The sequence below is a fragment of the Tetrao urogallus genome (assembly GCF_951394365.1).
Source record: "Tetrao urogallus genome assembly, chromosome: 18".
In the NCBI taxonomy this organism is placed as follows: domain Eukaryota; kingdom Metazoa; phylum Chordata; class Aves; order Galliformes; family Phasianidae; genus Tetrao; species Tetrao urogallus.
The window spans coordinates 9,286,098-9,301,621 of record NC_136831.1 but is presented as its reverse complement, the minus strand read 5'-3'; the positions used below and the strand labels follow the sequence as shown (position 1 = coordinate 9,301,621).

The following is a 15,524-nucleotide window of genomic DNA, read 5'->3' as shown; positions in this document are numbered from 1 at the left end:
TCCAGCTGCCAGTGGCTGTGGCAGGCTGGGCTGGAAGCAAAGTCCCTGTCCTCCCTACCTGGATTTGTGAATATTTGTGCCAGCATCCCACTGATGCACCCATTCTCTGGTCCTTGCATCCTTGGGTGCCTCTTAAGCCCTAAGAGCATCCATTGAAGCCGTCGACACCAGAGAAGACACCATTGCAGTACTGCAATAAGCCATTCCCCCTTTCAAACCTTCCCATTTCCCTTTTATCAGCCTTGGCAGCGCACAAATGTGACATGATTCAGGCTTCCAGTATCTAGCTGGAAGCAAGGAATTCCATCTGCATCTCCACCTTCCCTGACCAATGCCTGCTCCACAACTGGAGCCAATGGAAAGAAACAAGGTGTTTGCCTCCTTGCAAGCAGTGTGTCAGAGCTGCTCTCCAGGAGAGCCTGTACCTGTTCCCTGGCCATAAATCCTCGCTTCTTGTGTTTCTCCCTAGGGCAGAAGCACACAGCCTCTCACGAGCCAGCAGACTTGCAAAAGCACCTTCCTATTGCAGACAATTCAGCTCAAGTACCATTCTCCAGTCCAACATCTCATTTCACATGTATAATTCCCTGGCATAAAAAAAAATTGTAGAGTTCACTGGCCTCTAAGCAAAAACTGGAAAGAAAAGAAATCCTTCTGTCTTCTCAGGGAAATTATTTTGTTCCCAGTAGCAAAGGAGCCTTCCAGAGAACACAGTCACCTGGTTCTGTCTCTGTAGGGTGAGGCACAGTGCAGCCCAAGCCTTCCAACAGCCACTGTAACAAGGCCATGGGAGCAGTCGGTGCCCCCAGCCACGGCCCCTCCTGCACAGAGGGGAGCACACCAAGTCCTGCAGGTCACAGAGCAGCCCTGCTTCCCCAGAAGGGACCATCAGCAAAAGCCCTCTGATCTCTGGGTGACACGGGCCAGGAGATGCCATCCAGAAACTTCTGTGGAAAGCCGAATAGCTTGTGACTGAATGAGGGCATATCTTTGAGGCACACATCCAGTTGCAGCTGAGAGATGGGAAGTGATGGGAAGCCTACCACATCCCACTTAACGAAGACGGTCAGCAACCACCGAGGCATTGTTCTGACAATTATCAATACATAAAGCATTAAACAAATCAGAGCCATTTCTTTACCTAAGAGGCAAGCATCCTGCTCCACCGGGGAAATCAAGGCAATGAACAGAGTGGTTTGCCTGAGTTTACCAAGCAGCAGAACCCAGAAAAACATCTGTGTATCTTAACCCCCAGGCCAGCGCTACTGGAACACCTCGAGCCACTGTCCTGGACACCACCAGGGTCACCTCCCACACTGTGCTGTTGGCACACGCCTGTGGTTCACCCAAATGGAAGAGATGGGCCCCATTGTGTGGATGCCTTCCTTTTCAGCTGCTGCGTGTGGAGAGGCCAATTATGCTTTACAGCATGTGTGTTTGGCTGGAAATACACAGTGTTCTGAGCTTATTACAAGCATTTTGGTACGAGCTGAATTCATACCTCGCTGATTCAGAATTTTTAAGACGCCCAGAGAGAATAGCTACTCTGCTCAGCAAAAACCTCAAAGAATCATCACCAAGAACCCTTGCACTGCTCCGCTCTATCTGATCGCCTTGGAAAACCATTTATAATCCTAATTTTAGGTTTCAAACTCTGCTGTAGCCAAGTGTGATGTCCTGCTGACTTCTAACAAAGCATTGGCACAAGCAGCTCGGAAGGGAAAGCAGAACACAGCACTCACCTGCATTGCTTTTGGAGGTGCGCACAGGGGTGTAATGGTTTTTGGAAGATGTCCGGACTGGAGTGTTTTCTTTGGGGGAGGTATCTATGGCCGAGATAGTTTCTCTTTCACAGTGTGCTATTGGGATTGGTCCCTGCTGCCTTAAGATGTCAGCCAGAGCCCTGAGGAGAGAGAGAGAGAGGGAAAAAAAACATATTTTCACAAAACGGATGGAATGGCATTCAGCATCTCCACCTGCAGAGCCGCTGTATGAAACCTGCAGTGCTTGGATTCCTACCATAAGCAGAAAAAAAAAACAACAACAAAACAACAACAAAATCTGTCTTCAAACCTCAGATTCTTTGTGTGTGTGAATGTCTGCTGCACGAAGTTACAGGGGGAATGGTTTTAAAGTGAGACAGGGGAGGTTTAGGTTGGATATGAGGAGGAAGTTTTCAGCCAGAGGGTGGTGAGGCACTGGAACAGGTTGCCCAAGGAGGCTGTGGATGCCCCATCCCTGGCAGCATTCAAGGCCAGGCTGGATGTGGCTCTGGGCAGCCTGGGCTGCTGGTTGGCGACCTGCACACAGCAGGGGGTTGGAACCAGATGATGTTTGTGGTCCTTTTCAACCCAGGCCATTCTGTGATTCTATGATTTACTTGGCTATTGTTGGTCTAAGACTGAATCACACAACAAGTCCAGTCCCCACTCTCCATACTTGCAGTCCCCACTCTCCATAAATCCATAAATAGCTTTTCCTGCTCGTACCTCAATACATAGCACTGATGGAAGTGGGTTTCTCAGAGCAGAAAAAGCAGTCCATAAGAAAAGAACTAAAAACATTTTCATGGGTTAATGTCTCCCATTGTTAGCTATTTGTCCATTAGAGACTCCTTTAATGGTTCTAAGGTCTCACTGCTATTCCCCAAGAAAAGAAATGTCACAGAATTCAGCAGCATCCAACATTTTCCCCTTGGATGAGTGGAGACTCAAAGATTTTTTTCTCTGTGAATATCACAGACACAGTGGAACAATTATAGTGTGAAATGCACTGATTTTCCCAGTGTAACCACAAGCTATCTCTTGAGCCAGGAAAAGGGGAAGGGGGTGGCTTGTGTGGATTGTAAGGGACAGGGGCATTTTAAAATGATGGAGTTTGAAAGGTTCCTTTCTCCTGGCAGAGGGAATCTGCCTAATGTCACCTCAAGGAACCAAGAAAGGAGAAATTCCTTCACTGCACATTGATGAGAATGATTATGGTGTTGCTCATACCTTCTAGCATTCCTTAAACGATGTATTTCTGGTCTTTTATGTAAGAAATAGTGTAGGACCCGAGACTGTTCCATTTTCCAAATCATTTCCCTTACAGGCTGCCATCCTTGTACATAATGAATTGCAACACTAATGTGCACTACCAAAGGAACTCCTGGAAGACCTCAGAGGCTTCACGGGGGGAGTGCATTAGTGCACAACCACCCTCTGCATAATAAGAATACTTTCGATCCTTATCTGATTATTGCCTGTTTATAGAGAGAGCAGACACAGAGGCTGCAACCAACTGCATGATGTGTATATGTGCATACCTACTTACACGTAGGGATTAAAGGGGAGCATCAGAGCACAGAGCTCAGCACCCAGTATGCCCCTATGGAGACAACGCTTTCCCTAAAGAAGGCAGGCTGGCAGAACTGAGCCCTCAGTACACACCTGCAAGAAATACTAAGCATCAGGCGCCCATCTGATGGTATCAGCAGGACAGAAAAGCAAAGTATAATTTTTCAATCCTATGGATGGTATTAGGACCATTATTTACTGGCCCATAGCAGCTTGGGCTCATTCTGAGCACTTGTGAAAGACTCTTAGTGTCAAGAGTGCAATCACTCAAAGGACAGAGAAAGATGAGAGCACGGATAACACTAAAATACCACTTAACTTCATATAACACAGCCTGGGCAAAAGGGTCAGGTCACTCAGATGGGGCTATGCAAGGTGAAGATAAGGCAGAGATAGGGTAGAAAACTCAGAGATGTGGGAATGGAGTAGGAGATACCAGTGGGATGGAGATGGCAGAGTACAAAACAGTTCTTCCTGGAGCTGAGCTTGTTCATAATCTGATGAGGACGAGCTGATGAGGATCCACAGCCCACTAATGGGTGCAGCAGAGCAAACAGAACCAGACTGCTCTTGGAGGTGCACAGCGGAAGGACGAGGGGAACAGAACAAGTTGTAGGAAGGGCTGAGGGACCTCCAGAAACCTGTTCTGACCTACATTCTGTGATGAGTTCACACCGCACGCTGCTGGTCACCACACCTCTCCTGATACAGCTGTCCTTTTTCATAGTGTTACACCTCCCTGAAAGGGGGCTGATATAGTCCTGAGAACAGAGCTTCCCTGCCTCCTGTAAGCACAGCTTGCTTCCCTTTGTGAAAATAACTGAAGCAATCATTGGGAATACATTCTGGTCAGACTGGAGCCAACCATCCTCTTGGTCACTGTCTACCTCAAAGCTGTACCCAGAGGATGCTGCCCTCCACACGTCTGGGTAATACCTCAGCTTGTGAACATGAGCCATGCTGGATTACAGGCAAGATTACAAGGCTGGATTGTGAACATCCAGAGCCATGCTGGATTATAGGCAAGGTCTGAACCCACTGTTCACCACCACCACCAGCACCAGTAATGGTCCTATACCCCAGGCACACTGATCAGGACACAGCAGGGTGTCCTCAGTGCTCACTTTGTCCTCTTCTTTAACGTCTGTGGAGAAAAAAATGTCCTGCTCAGAAGCAGCAGAACAGGTGGAGGAAAAGTTAAACTTGGATCAAGCTGGTCAGTTCCTTGGCAACTCGGTCACACCGCTGCGTGTGATCCAGTTTATTTCCATTCAGCACAGAGGGCTGATCCCCACGCCGGTGGAAGGTCCATCACACCTCACTGAGGAAAGCTGTGGTCAAGTTAAGCCTTCCAGATGCAGCTACTCTAATCACCCACTGAAAAAGCTTCAAGCAGGGTTAACACTCCCTTGAAATATTTGGGTCTTGCATGTGCAGCCATTCAGGTGCAATTAGTCTCACTGATGTCACAGCATCCTACACACCTGCACCCAGCCGAAGCAATCCAGACATTGCTCTGTGATGACACAGTTCTTATCTCAGGAAAACAAACCTCACTCACCAGGACGTGCTACCTGTGGCAGCAGAGGGAGCAGCCAGAGCTGCGTAGCTGCACCATCACATCCCCAGATAAGCATTTCTGACAGCATTTCCATTCACGTCATTTAAGTGAGAGCAGCAACGCTTCTTTCCAGGTAAAGCCAAAACAGGCGTACTGACATCGGAGTGGATTGGCAGTGTGGGAGCAGAGCTATGATGATGACAGGGTGTCCCAGGTAGTGGGTATGGTGGCAGGGAAGGTGTCACCTAGCTCCAAGGAGTAGCCGAAGCAAGCTCCTTGGAAAGGATCGCAGTGGGACGAAAACGGGGTGAAGAAGTAGTTGTGACCATTTTAGAAGAGGAAAAGAAAAAGGCTTGTTGTAAATACAATGGGACAAATGAGATGGAAGCAGGAGAGTGGCAAGGCTGGGTGTTAGATGGGACTCTGGTGCCAAAAGATGCAACCAACAGAATTTGGTAAGGAGATGACTTAAGGGTGATGCAAGGTGGGAGAGAGGAAACAGCAAGGGGCGATGGAAAACCAGAACAGAACAACGAGAAAGTGAGCAGAGGATGATAAAATGGGGAAACACAGAGGAACAAACCACAATGAAGGACAGGTAAGGGCATGATCAGCTGGGCTTCAATCTTGGTCTCAGCATGGGGGAGGGGTTGGAGGAGCCTCTTTATTCAGTAAGGCAGTAAATAACCAGTAAGGGTTCTGCAGGATAAGGGATGTGAGCCTGCCTCTGCTCAGTGCTCATCAGAGCTCCCTGTAGGCTGTGTGCAGTGCTGGGCTCCCTGTGAGTGAAGGGTCACAGCAGTGATTTGGGGCTTAAAGCACTGTGTATGGAGGAGAGGCTGAGCGAGCTGGGGCTCAGCTGGGAGAAAGCTCTGCAGGATTTCCTCGGTGAGCACCGATGCCTGAAGGGAGCACAGTGGTGACCAGCGACAGGACAAGAGGTAATGGGCACAAATTTCAACACAGGACGTTCTATTTATGCACAGAAAAACAATGTTTTGCACTTAGGGTGACAGAAGACTGAGACAGGTTTCCTACTTGTTGGTCTCCATCCACAGTGATATTCAAAACCCAATGGGCCACCACTGCAGGCAGCCCGCATGGCTATGGACTTGACTACAGATCCCCAGAACTGCCTCTGTCTTCAGCTATTCTGAGAAGGCTGTGCAGCCAAACCAAGCTCTCCCATAGGGCACAGCCCCATGATACCACAAAGATATGGGCTCAAAACACAGCAGAGAGAATTCTCATCAGGAAGCTGATCCTTCAGGACCCTATAGCACTGATCCCATCATGGTCTCTCAGCTTGAGATGTGGCTGGGATCACCACAAACCACAGCACCAGCCCAGTGCCCCCTCCACCAGCCAAGGATGCTGCACTCAGATAAGCATATCCCTGCTATCCCTGTGTGCCTGACAGCTTTCCATAGGATATATCTATAGTAATACAGAACATCAGCATCCCAGGGCTGGCAAAGACCATACGGGCAAAGGGGAAGGACTGTTTTTAATGGGATGTCTCCAGTCCATGTATAACCCTCTCCTTTCAGGGTAGAGATAAAAAAAATAAAAAAATAAAAAATAAAAATAAACGGATCCTGGGTAGTCAGGGAGAAGTAAAAAGCTGAAATAGCGGGAATGTGTATTTTAAGAAGTGAGTTTGCCACACACACTGGCATTTGCCACTGCAATGAGCTCTGGCAGGCACCAGACAGAGCTGGCACTCCAAAAGGCAGGATGTCTGAACGAAATCAAACAGGGACAGAGAACACACAAATTCATTGCAGTAGTACCTTCTGAGAGTCCCAACTCGTGGGGATCTGACTTCCTCGTGTGTGGGGTAAGGAGGGGAGTGCTAGAAAACAGAAAGGCCTGTTCCAAAGTCCCTGTGAGTTTGGGGAAGAATAGAAAAAGAATGACCAAATGGATCTGGCAGAGCACAATCAAAAGAGCAGCGTCTGCCTGAGCTAAAAGCCTGCTAATAGCATAGCATTGATGGAGCCTGTGGCACAATTCCAACTGACTTCAGCACGGCCAGGATTTCACTACAAGTCCTTAAAAAAAAAGAGTGAGGTTAAAGACTCCCCTATGCCCTCTTACTAACCAGGCAGAAAGGCAGTTCGGCCGTGAGAGGTGATTTATCCAGCAGTGAACCAGCTCACCCCAAGGGACAGGAGAGCTCTGCTCTCAGCACCAGAAGCATGGGGCTGGATGTGATTCTCCCACAGCAGACGCTGTTCTGAAGGTGCAGGGGCTGGGCAGCAGCTGGAGGCACCCAACACCAAAAGAGGTAACGATCCTGCAGCGAGAAATGGAAACGTCTGCAACTTCAGAGCTGGGTTTCTGGGGAGGAGCAGCTCTGGAAATGGTGGCTGCAGTAACCTGAGGGACACACGGGGTGCCTGAGGATGCACGTGTGTGTGTGCGTGCATGGGAATGGGTGACTGCACACGTGGAGCTGAAAAGGAAAAGGGACTAAGCGTGAGGACACCCTTCTAAGCATGAAGCAATTGTGTTCCCACAGCCAGCAAAACTGAGGAAATTTTCTTTCTTGAAAATAAACGCTACAAGGAAAGGTCAGATGTCATCAAAGAAAGAATTACCTATGAAGCTCCTGGAATTTAGTGCAGCTTTAAGAACAGATTTCACTGAAAACTATGGGCATACTGAGGAATCCTTAGCCAAGACTGCTACAGAATGAGGCTGGAAATGTTTCTAAACCACCTTTCCTAGTGAAGATAAATAAAACAAGCACACAGGTGGCATAACTATCCTATAGGTATGGATGTATGTATGTGGAACTCACATTTCAGCTGAAGCAGACGTGGCATTATAGGAGTTGTACCAAAACAAGAAAACAAATTGCACTGTGAGCTCATCACATTAAGGTGCAGTGGAATCAACCTCAGGAAAGCCAAGTTCTCATCTTTGGGACGGGTTCTTTATATCAAAGACAATAGAGGACAGTCTTCTTTTAGGAATAAATGTTTTACTCAGAGGGTGCTGAGGCACTGGAATTGGATGCCCAGAGAGGTTATGGGTGCCCCATTGCTGGAGGCATTCAAGGCCAGGTTGGATGGGCAGTATGGTCCAGTGAGTGGCAACCCTGCCCATGGCAAGAACTACATGATCTCAAAGGTCTCCTCCAACCTGAGCTCCATTCTGAGCTTCTATGGTTCTACAAATTGCCAGCAGTGCTCAGGCTGAGACTCAAGCAGTTTACATATCTCATATACACACTGATTAAGTCTCTAATTCTTGCTGTGATGTGGGAAAGGAACTTGCTAAAATCACTGAACAGTGGGAAACATGAATATCTTTGGAAAGCAGCACATCGCATCCGAAGAGAAGGAGATTTCCACGCAAAGATTTCCTCCTTAAAAAGTAAAAGCTAAAGCTTCTCAAGTGATGCTTGCCAGCAAAATTACCCTGAGCAGAACCACAGCGTGGTTGGCTTGGAAGGGACCTTAAAGCCTTCCACCCCCTGTGCTGTGTGCTGGCTGCCAGCTCAGGCTGCCCGCGGCCCATCCATGGCCTCGGGCACCTCCAGGGATGGGGCACCAGAAGGGTAACAAGGCGACAGGCCAGCAGGGACGGGCTCAGCCCAGGGCAGCAGCCCATCGGAGCCCCCAGCACCGCACCCAGCGCGCCGGCAGCGCTCCGGCTGCCACCTGCTGTACGCCGGAGCCCTGGCAGCGCGCACGGGGAGCGGGGCAGGGAGTACGGAGGGCACGGGAGTACCGGGGAGGCAACGAGACTTCGTCCTGGTTGGGAAAAGAGGAAGAATTAGGAAAAGCAGGTCCTTCAGAAGCGTGAAAAGCCGCAGGGGTTGCGCTCGGAGCTCGGCTGGTGCAGCTTTCTAGCGTGCTGTGCATGGCTTTGTGCTCGTGTGCCTCAGTGCACAAAGCCAGCGAGAGCAGTTGGTGGATACGAATTACTTTGTAAAGCACGTGGGTGAGCTGCACACAGAAGCAGACTCACGCACAAGGTATCTTTTGCACCGAAGCCTATGCTGCAGGTATAATTACAGTGCTTTACACTAACTGATGCAAAATCTACTTTCTCCAAAGAGCCCTACTGTTGCAACAAAGGAGATCGGGCAAGGGCTAAACTACAACAAATTATTTGTTGTGAAAGAGTTCTAGGCTTATCTGCCTGGGTAATGAGACGTTTGAGACCTCTGCACAATACAGAGCACCCAGATCTAAGGAAACACAGATTGCCCATGTGAGTAGGGGCAAAGGCAGGCATAAAAACATCACGATCTTGTTTTCCTGATAAGGTTCAGATCTTCTTATGTGAAACAGAAGTTTTAAAAAGCTTCTGATCTCCAAAGGCACAGAGATCAACTGGTAGTTAAGGATATGAGGCGAAAAGAAAACAGAAGTTCAGAGCTGGGCTGGAATCCCTTGACACCTTTGTGATGGAGGGTTGCTAACAGAGCAAGTTAATTAGAAAGCAGAAAAATATCAAATGTGTGCAAGCAGAGACACTGAAAGGATTTAGTGGAGGGAGAGCAGTTTGTGTGTGCTGCCTTTTACTGGGAGAAGTTCAAAAAGAAAGGAGAAGACTGAGGAGCAGCCAGAATCTGTGCTGTTACCAAAGGCAGAGGTTGCACAAAACAGATTGAGTGGGAAGCACAGCAAAAACCCCAAAAACCAAACTGGGATCAGAGCTTCAGACTGAGCCCAGGATGTGGAATTGAAGCAGATTTGTCCTGGTGTATGCACACAGACACACACCCTGCTATAGCTGGGCCAGCTGGGAGTGGGAGATTCATCAAGCAAAGCAGGACAGGGCTCAGGGCTCTCCTGGACTGGGAGTCTGGAGCTGTGTTGGTGGGAGGCAGAAGAACCAACTCATGGGCAAATGATATGAGGCAACACAACACTCAGAAGCCACCAGGGATCGTGATAGGAAGCAGGGCAAGGAGCAGCTGAAAGGCATGCGAGTGTTGGGTGAATGAGACAGAGTAGAGTAAAAATAAGCAGAGCATAAAAAAAAAACAGCAGAAAGAGAAAGAAAACGATTGTGAAACCTGAGAAAGAAAATTTTCTGCACGGATCCCATGGCCAGGTGTGTGCTGGAGAGTTATAAAGTTGGACTGTTTGGCCCAAGCAATGCACAGCAGCAGAGAGAAGAGCTGAATGAGCCGGCTGTGATCAGGGCTCACATAACCACATCAGGGGGTGGGTGGTGGTGACCCACGCCTCGGTACAGAGAGCTGAAACCAGCTGCCCTCCTGTGAGCCCCCCAGCAGCCACGGGGTGCAGGAGATGTGCTGAGTGCAGCCTGAAGGAAGGGGAAACCTCCTGCGCTTTAAGCCAGCACGGTGCAGAGCAGTGCACGCAGCTGTGGGCAAACAGCTCCGCTGCCTCCAGTTCCTGTGGAAATTCAGAGAATGGTAAGGAACGGATCAGTTTCACCGGGGCCCTACTTGGGAAAAGGATGTTCATTAATAAAGACATCCCTGTTGTTATTCACAGAGCAGAGGATGCGCGGGCAGGGACTGAAGAGGAGCACAAACACCATCCCTCTTCACAGCACAAAGCCGCCCCGGCAGCGGGGCACCCGAGCAGAAGGCACCTGTGTCCCTCCTCCCTCCCAACAGCCAAAACATTCATCGGCACACACGCCGTGCTTGGACGGAGCCTTTTAGCAGAGCACACGGCTCATCTGCTGGGAAAAATCCCGGCGCTGCTTCTCACAGCTTGGCGAGAACAGCTGGGCTCCCACCGCTGCCCCGGGGCCGCCCATGCCACCACCTCTCCATGGTGATGAGCAAAGGCTCCGGCTGCCCGTGCAGCAAGCGAGAGGCAGCATTTCCAACCCGAGCTGCAAACTATAAGCAGCTTTCTAATTTGTGCATCCCTAACTGAGCAGTGAGTGCGACGGTTCCCGCTGCTGAGAGCTAAATAGGGGTCACGGAGTGATACTACAAGCAGTGAATTATTTATGGACTGTGGCACGGGGATTTAGGGTCGTGAGCACCGGCGGAAAATATTCCGGGTCACCCCTCCTCGCTGCTGAAGAACATAACCAGCTTTGAAAACAAATAGCTGTTATCCCTCCTTTGCTGCCAAAGATTCTCTAACTCCTTTTTGTGCTGAGAATAAAGCAAACACTCAGCTCACTTAAGAAACGCTTGAGCAAACTGATGAAAACAAACCGAAATGAAATCACAAAAGCAATCAGATGAAAGCACGGGCGAAACGCTCCTAGGTGTGACTCTCAGAAATCAGCCCATCTCTACCTGGAGCCCAGCATGCATCAGTTCTGCCTGTGTAACTCCAGACCAAGATCCAAGCAAGAAGCATCCACGTTCAGCCGGGCTGAAAGATCTTCTAATCATTACAAAATCAGCTGGGTATAAAATATTACAAGTGCTTTTTGTAGAATATGAATATTTGAGCTCCTGTTTTTCAAAGCACTTCCACTTACTGCTCTCGTAAACGAACCCAAGCACCAGCTACTGGCTCTGCTCAGCCCAGCATCACAGCAGTGCTTCTGCTTGAAAGGTGTGTGGTGATGCTTGAAAACAAGCCCCCATTTTCAGCTCTGAAATGCACACGCATATCGCAGAGCACAGTCAGCCTTTCATTTCACATAAGAGTGACAGCTCTCCTGTGAATTTGTAAACCCTCCTTTCTATGAAAAGGCAGAAAACGAGCCCGCCCTCCATCAAAACGTTGCTTCTAACCGAGTTAATAAGGATTTTCTGTAAGAGCTGGATGAGAAGGTAGCAGAGCAACAGCATCTACACGCAGTGCTGCTAACAGACCACTGATGAGGGCATACATTCTAAAGCAGGATCTTGCTCACACTGACGTGCAGGGAGATGGCTCGGTGCTCCCCGGGTGCAGGATACCACTCACGATGGGTTGTTTCGAGGACAGCAGTGTTGGAACTGGTGCTCTTTCTCTGCAGCTTTTGGCGAGGTGCACGCGGAGATTTAGCACACGTGCCATTACTACAGTGAATTTTTCTGATGTTACACTTAACTCCCATTGACACCGCTTCAAATAGATATAAATATCTGACTACATCCTGCTCCCTCCCTGTTACTCAGCAGCAGTTCTCTGAGGCAAACAAAGACAAACCACCCCACTCCACATATTTACATTCTGCTTAGAGCGCAGATAGCACAATTCCTCAGACAGATGCAGATCCTGTCTGCTGGAGATGCACTTCATAATATTTAAACCATCGTGCAGTGTTGATCAAGTTCAGGTAACAGAGCTCTGAAAGGTATAATCTTTTACCAGCTACCATATTATAGAAGTCAATCAATCCCTTAAAATGCACCGAAAGTCAAGCTTTCCAAGCACTCAATCTGCCATTCATACTTCTACACACAGGTGAATCATTTCACCAGAACTTATCTAAATAAAGAAAAGCAAGCATCAAAGAAATGAAAACATCAGGAATAATTCAGACAAGTCTGGCAACACTGTCTCTGATTTCAAAGGGCGTAGGATCCAGCACTGTAACGCTCCGGAGCTACAGCAAAAGTAACACATGGACAGCCAAGTCAGCTTTCCAAGTTCAGCTGCCTTGAAGCCAAACGAGCTGGGCTGCTGGGAACTAGCCCTTAGTTTGGGAAATGTTACAAAGAGCCTATTTCCTGACTAAGCTGCTTCCAGGACTCTCCACTGGACAGACACAAGTGACCTAAAAGATACCACAATATTGCTAACACCTCAAAGTTATTTTCTTGCAGAGATGGGCTTTGCAATGGAATGCGTGGGACCGACCCTCAGCAACCGTAAAGCAGCATTACTTCTTGGCCTCATTGAAGAAATGGCAGTTTACACCAGCCAGCACTTCTGTGCGTGTAGTCTTATGTAGGAAGGAGTCTAAATAAAGCACATCATCCCAAATAAATAAAAACTGCGTCATTCACCTTTTTTCCTGTGTAAAAAGATAAAACTCTTCCCCCCCAGACTCGGTCGACCGCATTTGAAGTTCAACTTCAAAAATGCCGTCTAGGGTTTTACTGGTATTGATTAAAATTTCTTCATTAAAATAACTTCTGTGAAGTATCTGGAAGATGTAAGAGCTTCTCCCACTCATGTGCTCACAGCTGTTCTTATAAAGAAGCTCCTCGCTAATTTCTATGTTCAGAATGGGAACCTCTTCCATTCCCAGCACACATAATTTGAAGGGACTTTTCCATCAAATATAAACATGATCTGAGAGTGTACAGGCATTTATCCAAAAGGAGGAGCATTATGGAAGCCTGAGCTTTTGCTTTTAAACAGCATTCCCTTTGACACATCAGAAGTGCTTTCTCGTTAAAACAGCAATGTGTAAAACCACTGAGACAAGGATTTCAAACTGCCTCCCCAGCATGCAGCCAGCAAGGACTACGAGCTTCAGTTATCTGGATTTAGAAGGGAAAAGAGAGAGAAAAAAAAAAAAAAAAAAGGAAAGGAAAGGAAAGGAAACCAACATTGCTTTCTCTAATACCCCTCAGGATTATAAGGCAAGGACACCTGCCTGCAGGACACAAAGCACTTTTTAAACTTCTGGCTGCTCCTGCGGTCGCCCCAGGCCGGCTGAGATTCCTGGGGGTCCGCGCTGCGCAGAGCCCGGAGCTGTCCGCCACCGTGGTGCTGAAAGCACGGCCTCACCTGCCCCATGCGCGGGGTGCAGCGCAGGGAAGGGGAAGGGCTGAGCTGGGCACCGGGCCGGGGAGCAGAAAGGGGGTGTTACAAGGGGCAGTGTCGTCCCTGGAGAAACAGTGCAAGGGGGGAACCTTTGGATGGGTGGTGAAATTTAAAATCGTTTGATGGGTGCTGCAAGAATGGAATTCTTGGATGCAAAGGTGAAAACCTTTGGGTGAGTGGTTCAAGGGGAGGATCTCTCAAAGTGGTTGTGCGGTGGGAGATCATTTGGACTCTTGGTGCAAAAGAGAAGCTCGTAGCCAGTGTAAAGAAGAAATGCCTGGAAGGGTGCTGCAAAGAGGAAACTCATCCAGACACTTAAAGCAAAACCTTAGATGGGTAGTTCACACGGCAGCCCCCTGAACAGGAGTGCAGCGGGGGAACCCCTGGACAGATGGTGCAAAAAGGGGAACATCTGGGCAGCCAGTTGAAAAGGGAAATGTTTGGACAGGTTGTGCAAAGAGGAAACTCTTTGACGGGCCCTTGGATGGCTGGCTGAAAGGAGGACTCTTGGGATGGGAAGTGCGCTGGGGGAACCCTTGGACAGAAACGCAAAGGGAAAGCTCATCAGGCGATCAGAGCAACGGGGGAACTTCAGACAGCAGGGTGTCCCTAGACCAAAGGGGGAGGATCGCACCTGTGTATGTTCATCTCCCGCGGCGGGCGCCGCGCCTTGTCGTAGGCCACCTTAGCAAAGACACCGGCGATGAGCACAAAGGCGATGGCCCCGCACGAGATGTAGACGGTGGCGTTGGTGCTGTCCTTGTCTGGGTCGTACTTGTTGGCGTCCCCGTCGGCGCCGTTGCTGCCGTCGGCGGGCAGCGCGCCGCTGGCTGTGGTGGGGTGGGCCCACTCGGGGCTCTTGTAGTTGCGGCACAGGCTCTGGTTGAGCTTCTCGGCGCGCTTGTTGCAGCAGAAGCGGTAGAAGCAGGTGCCGCAGCAGTAGCGGAAGCCCGTAAGGCTGTTGTTGCACTCGAACTCCTTGTCCCACTGCCCGCTCACGTCGTAGTACCCCCAGCACGTCTCGTGCGCCGGTGCCGAGCTCCCGCCGCCGCCTCCGCCTCCGGAGGGCGTCTTGCCGCCCCCCGCGCCCTTCCCTCGCCCGGGCAGCGCCGTGGGGGCGGCCGCCCCCGGGCCCGCCAGCGTCTGGTTCAGGAGCTCCTTGCCCGGCTTGGGGGTCCGCCGCGGAGCCGCCGCCACCTGGGTCCGGTTGCCCTTGGCGCGGGGGGGCCCGGCCGCCTGCGCGGCCGGCAGCAGGGCCAGGAGCTGCAAGGAGAGCAGGAGCAGCGGCAGCAGCAGGTGCCGCGGCCCCATAGCGGGGCGAGGCGGGGGCCGCGGGGCGGCCGGCGCGGGGTGGGGGGCGGCGGGCGGCGGCGCGGAGCTCAGCGGCCGCGGTGCTGCCCCATGGGGCGCGGGTCCCGTGCCGCGGGGATCCTCAACGGCGGCCGCCCGGCGCCGGGCGCTTCATGCCGGCGAGCGGCGGAGCCCGGCGGAGCGCGGGTCGAGGCGGCGGAGTCCCGTGCCGGCCGGCGCTCCTCCGGCGAGGGGCTGCGAGAGACGGGGAGAGGGTCAGAGCGCGGCGCCCCGGGCACCCCGGCCCGCCCCCGCCTCCCGTCCCCCGCCCACGGCCTTACCATGCCGGAGCGGGACTGCAGCGCGGCCGCGGAGCAGGCGGGCTGCCCGCGCTCCTCGCGGAGGCGGGGGCGGAGCGGCGCGGAGCCGGGCGCGGAGCAGGGGCGGGCGCCGAGCAGAGCCGCGCCGCGCCGGGCGCTCCGGTAAGGCCCGCCCCCCGTCGCCGACCCGCTCCTTACATCACTCGGGGCCGGCGTCACCGCACGCGGGGCGCCGCTCCGCCGCCGGGTCGGCCCGGGCCGTGGTACCCCGGAGCCCCCCGGCCCATCTGAGGCAGCGAGCCCCGCCCGCCGCCGCCTCCCCGTCCCGCCTGTCCGGCCGGCCCCGAAG

At 51.2% G+C, this 15,524-nt stretch overlaps 1 protein-coding gene across 1 annotated transcript in view; it reads right to left on the bottom strand.

The window, feature by feature from the left end:
- SHISA6 (shisa family member 6) overlaps nt 1–14,876 on the bottom strand; it is a gene marked incomplete at both ends in the record, with an annotated part of 214,375 nt that extends 199,499 nt beyond the window's left edge. Inside the window, 2 exons of the mRNA XM_079544487.1 lie at nt 1,743–1,903; nt 14,200–14,876. Coding sequence (XP_079400613.1) covers nt 1,743–1,903; nt 14,200–14,876 — 838 coding nt within the window. The remainder of the gene's footprint in view (nt 1–1,742; nt 1,904–14,199) is intronic.
- Nucleotides 14,877–15,524: the final 648 nt, after the last annotated feature.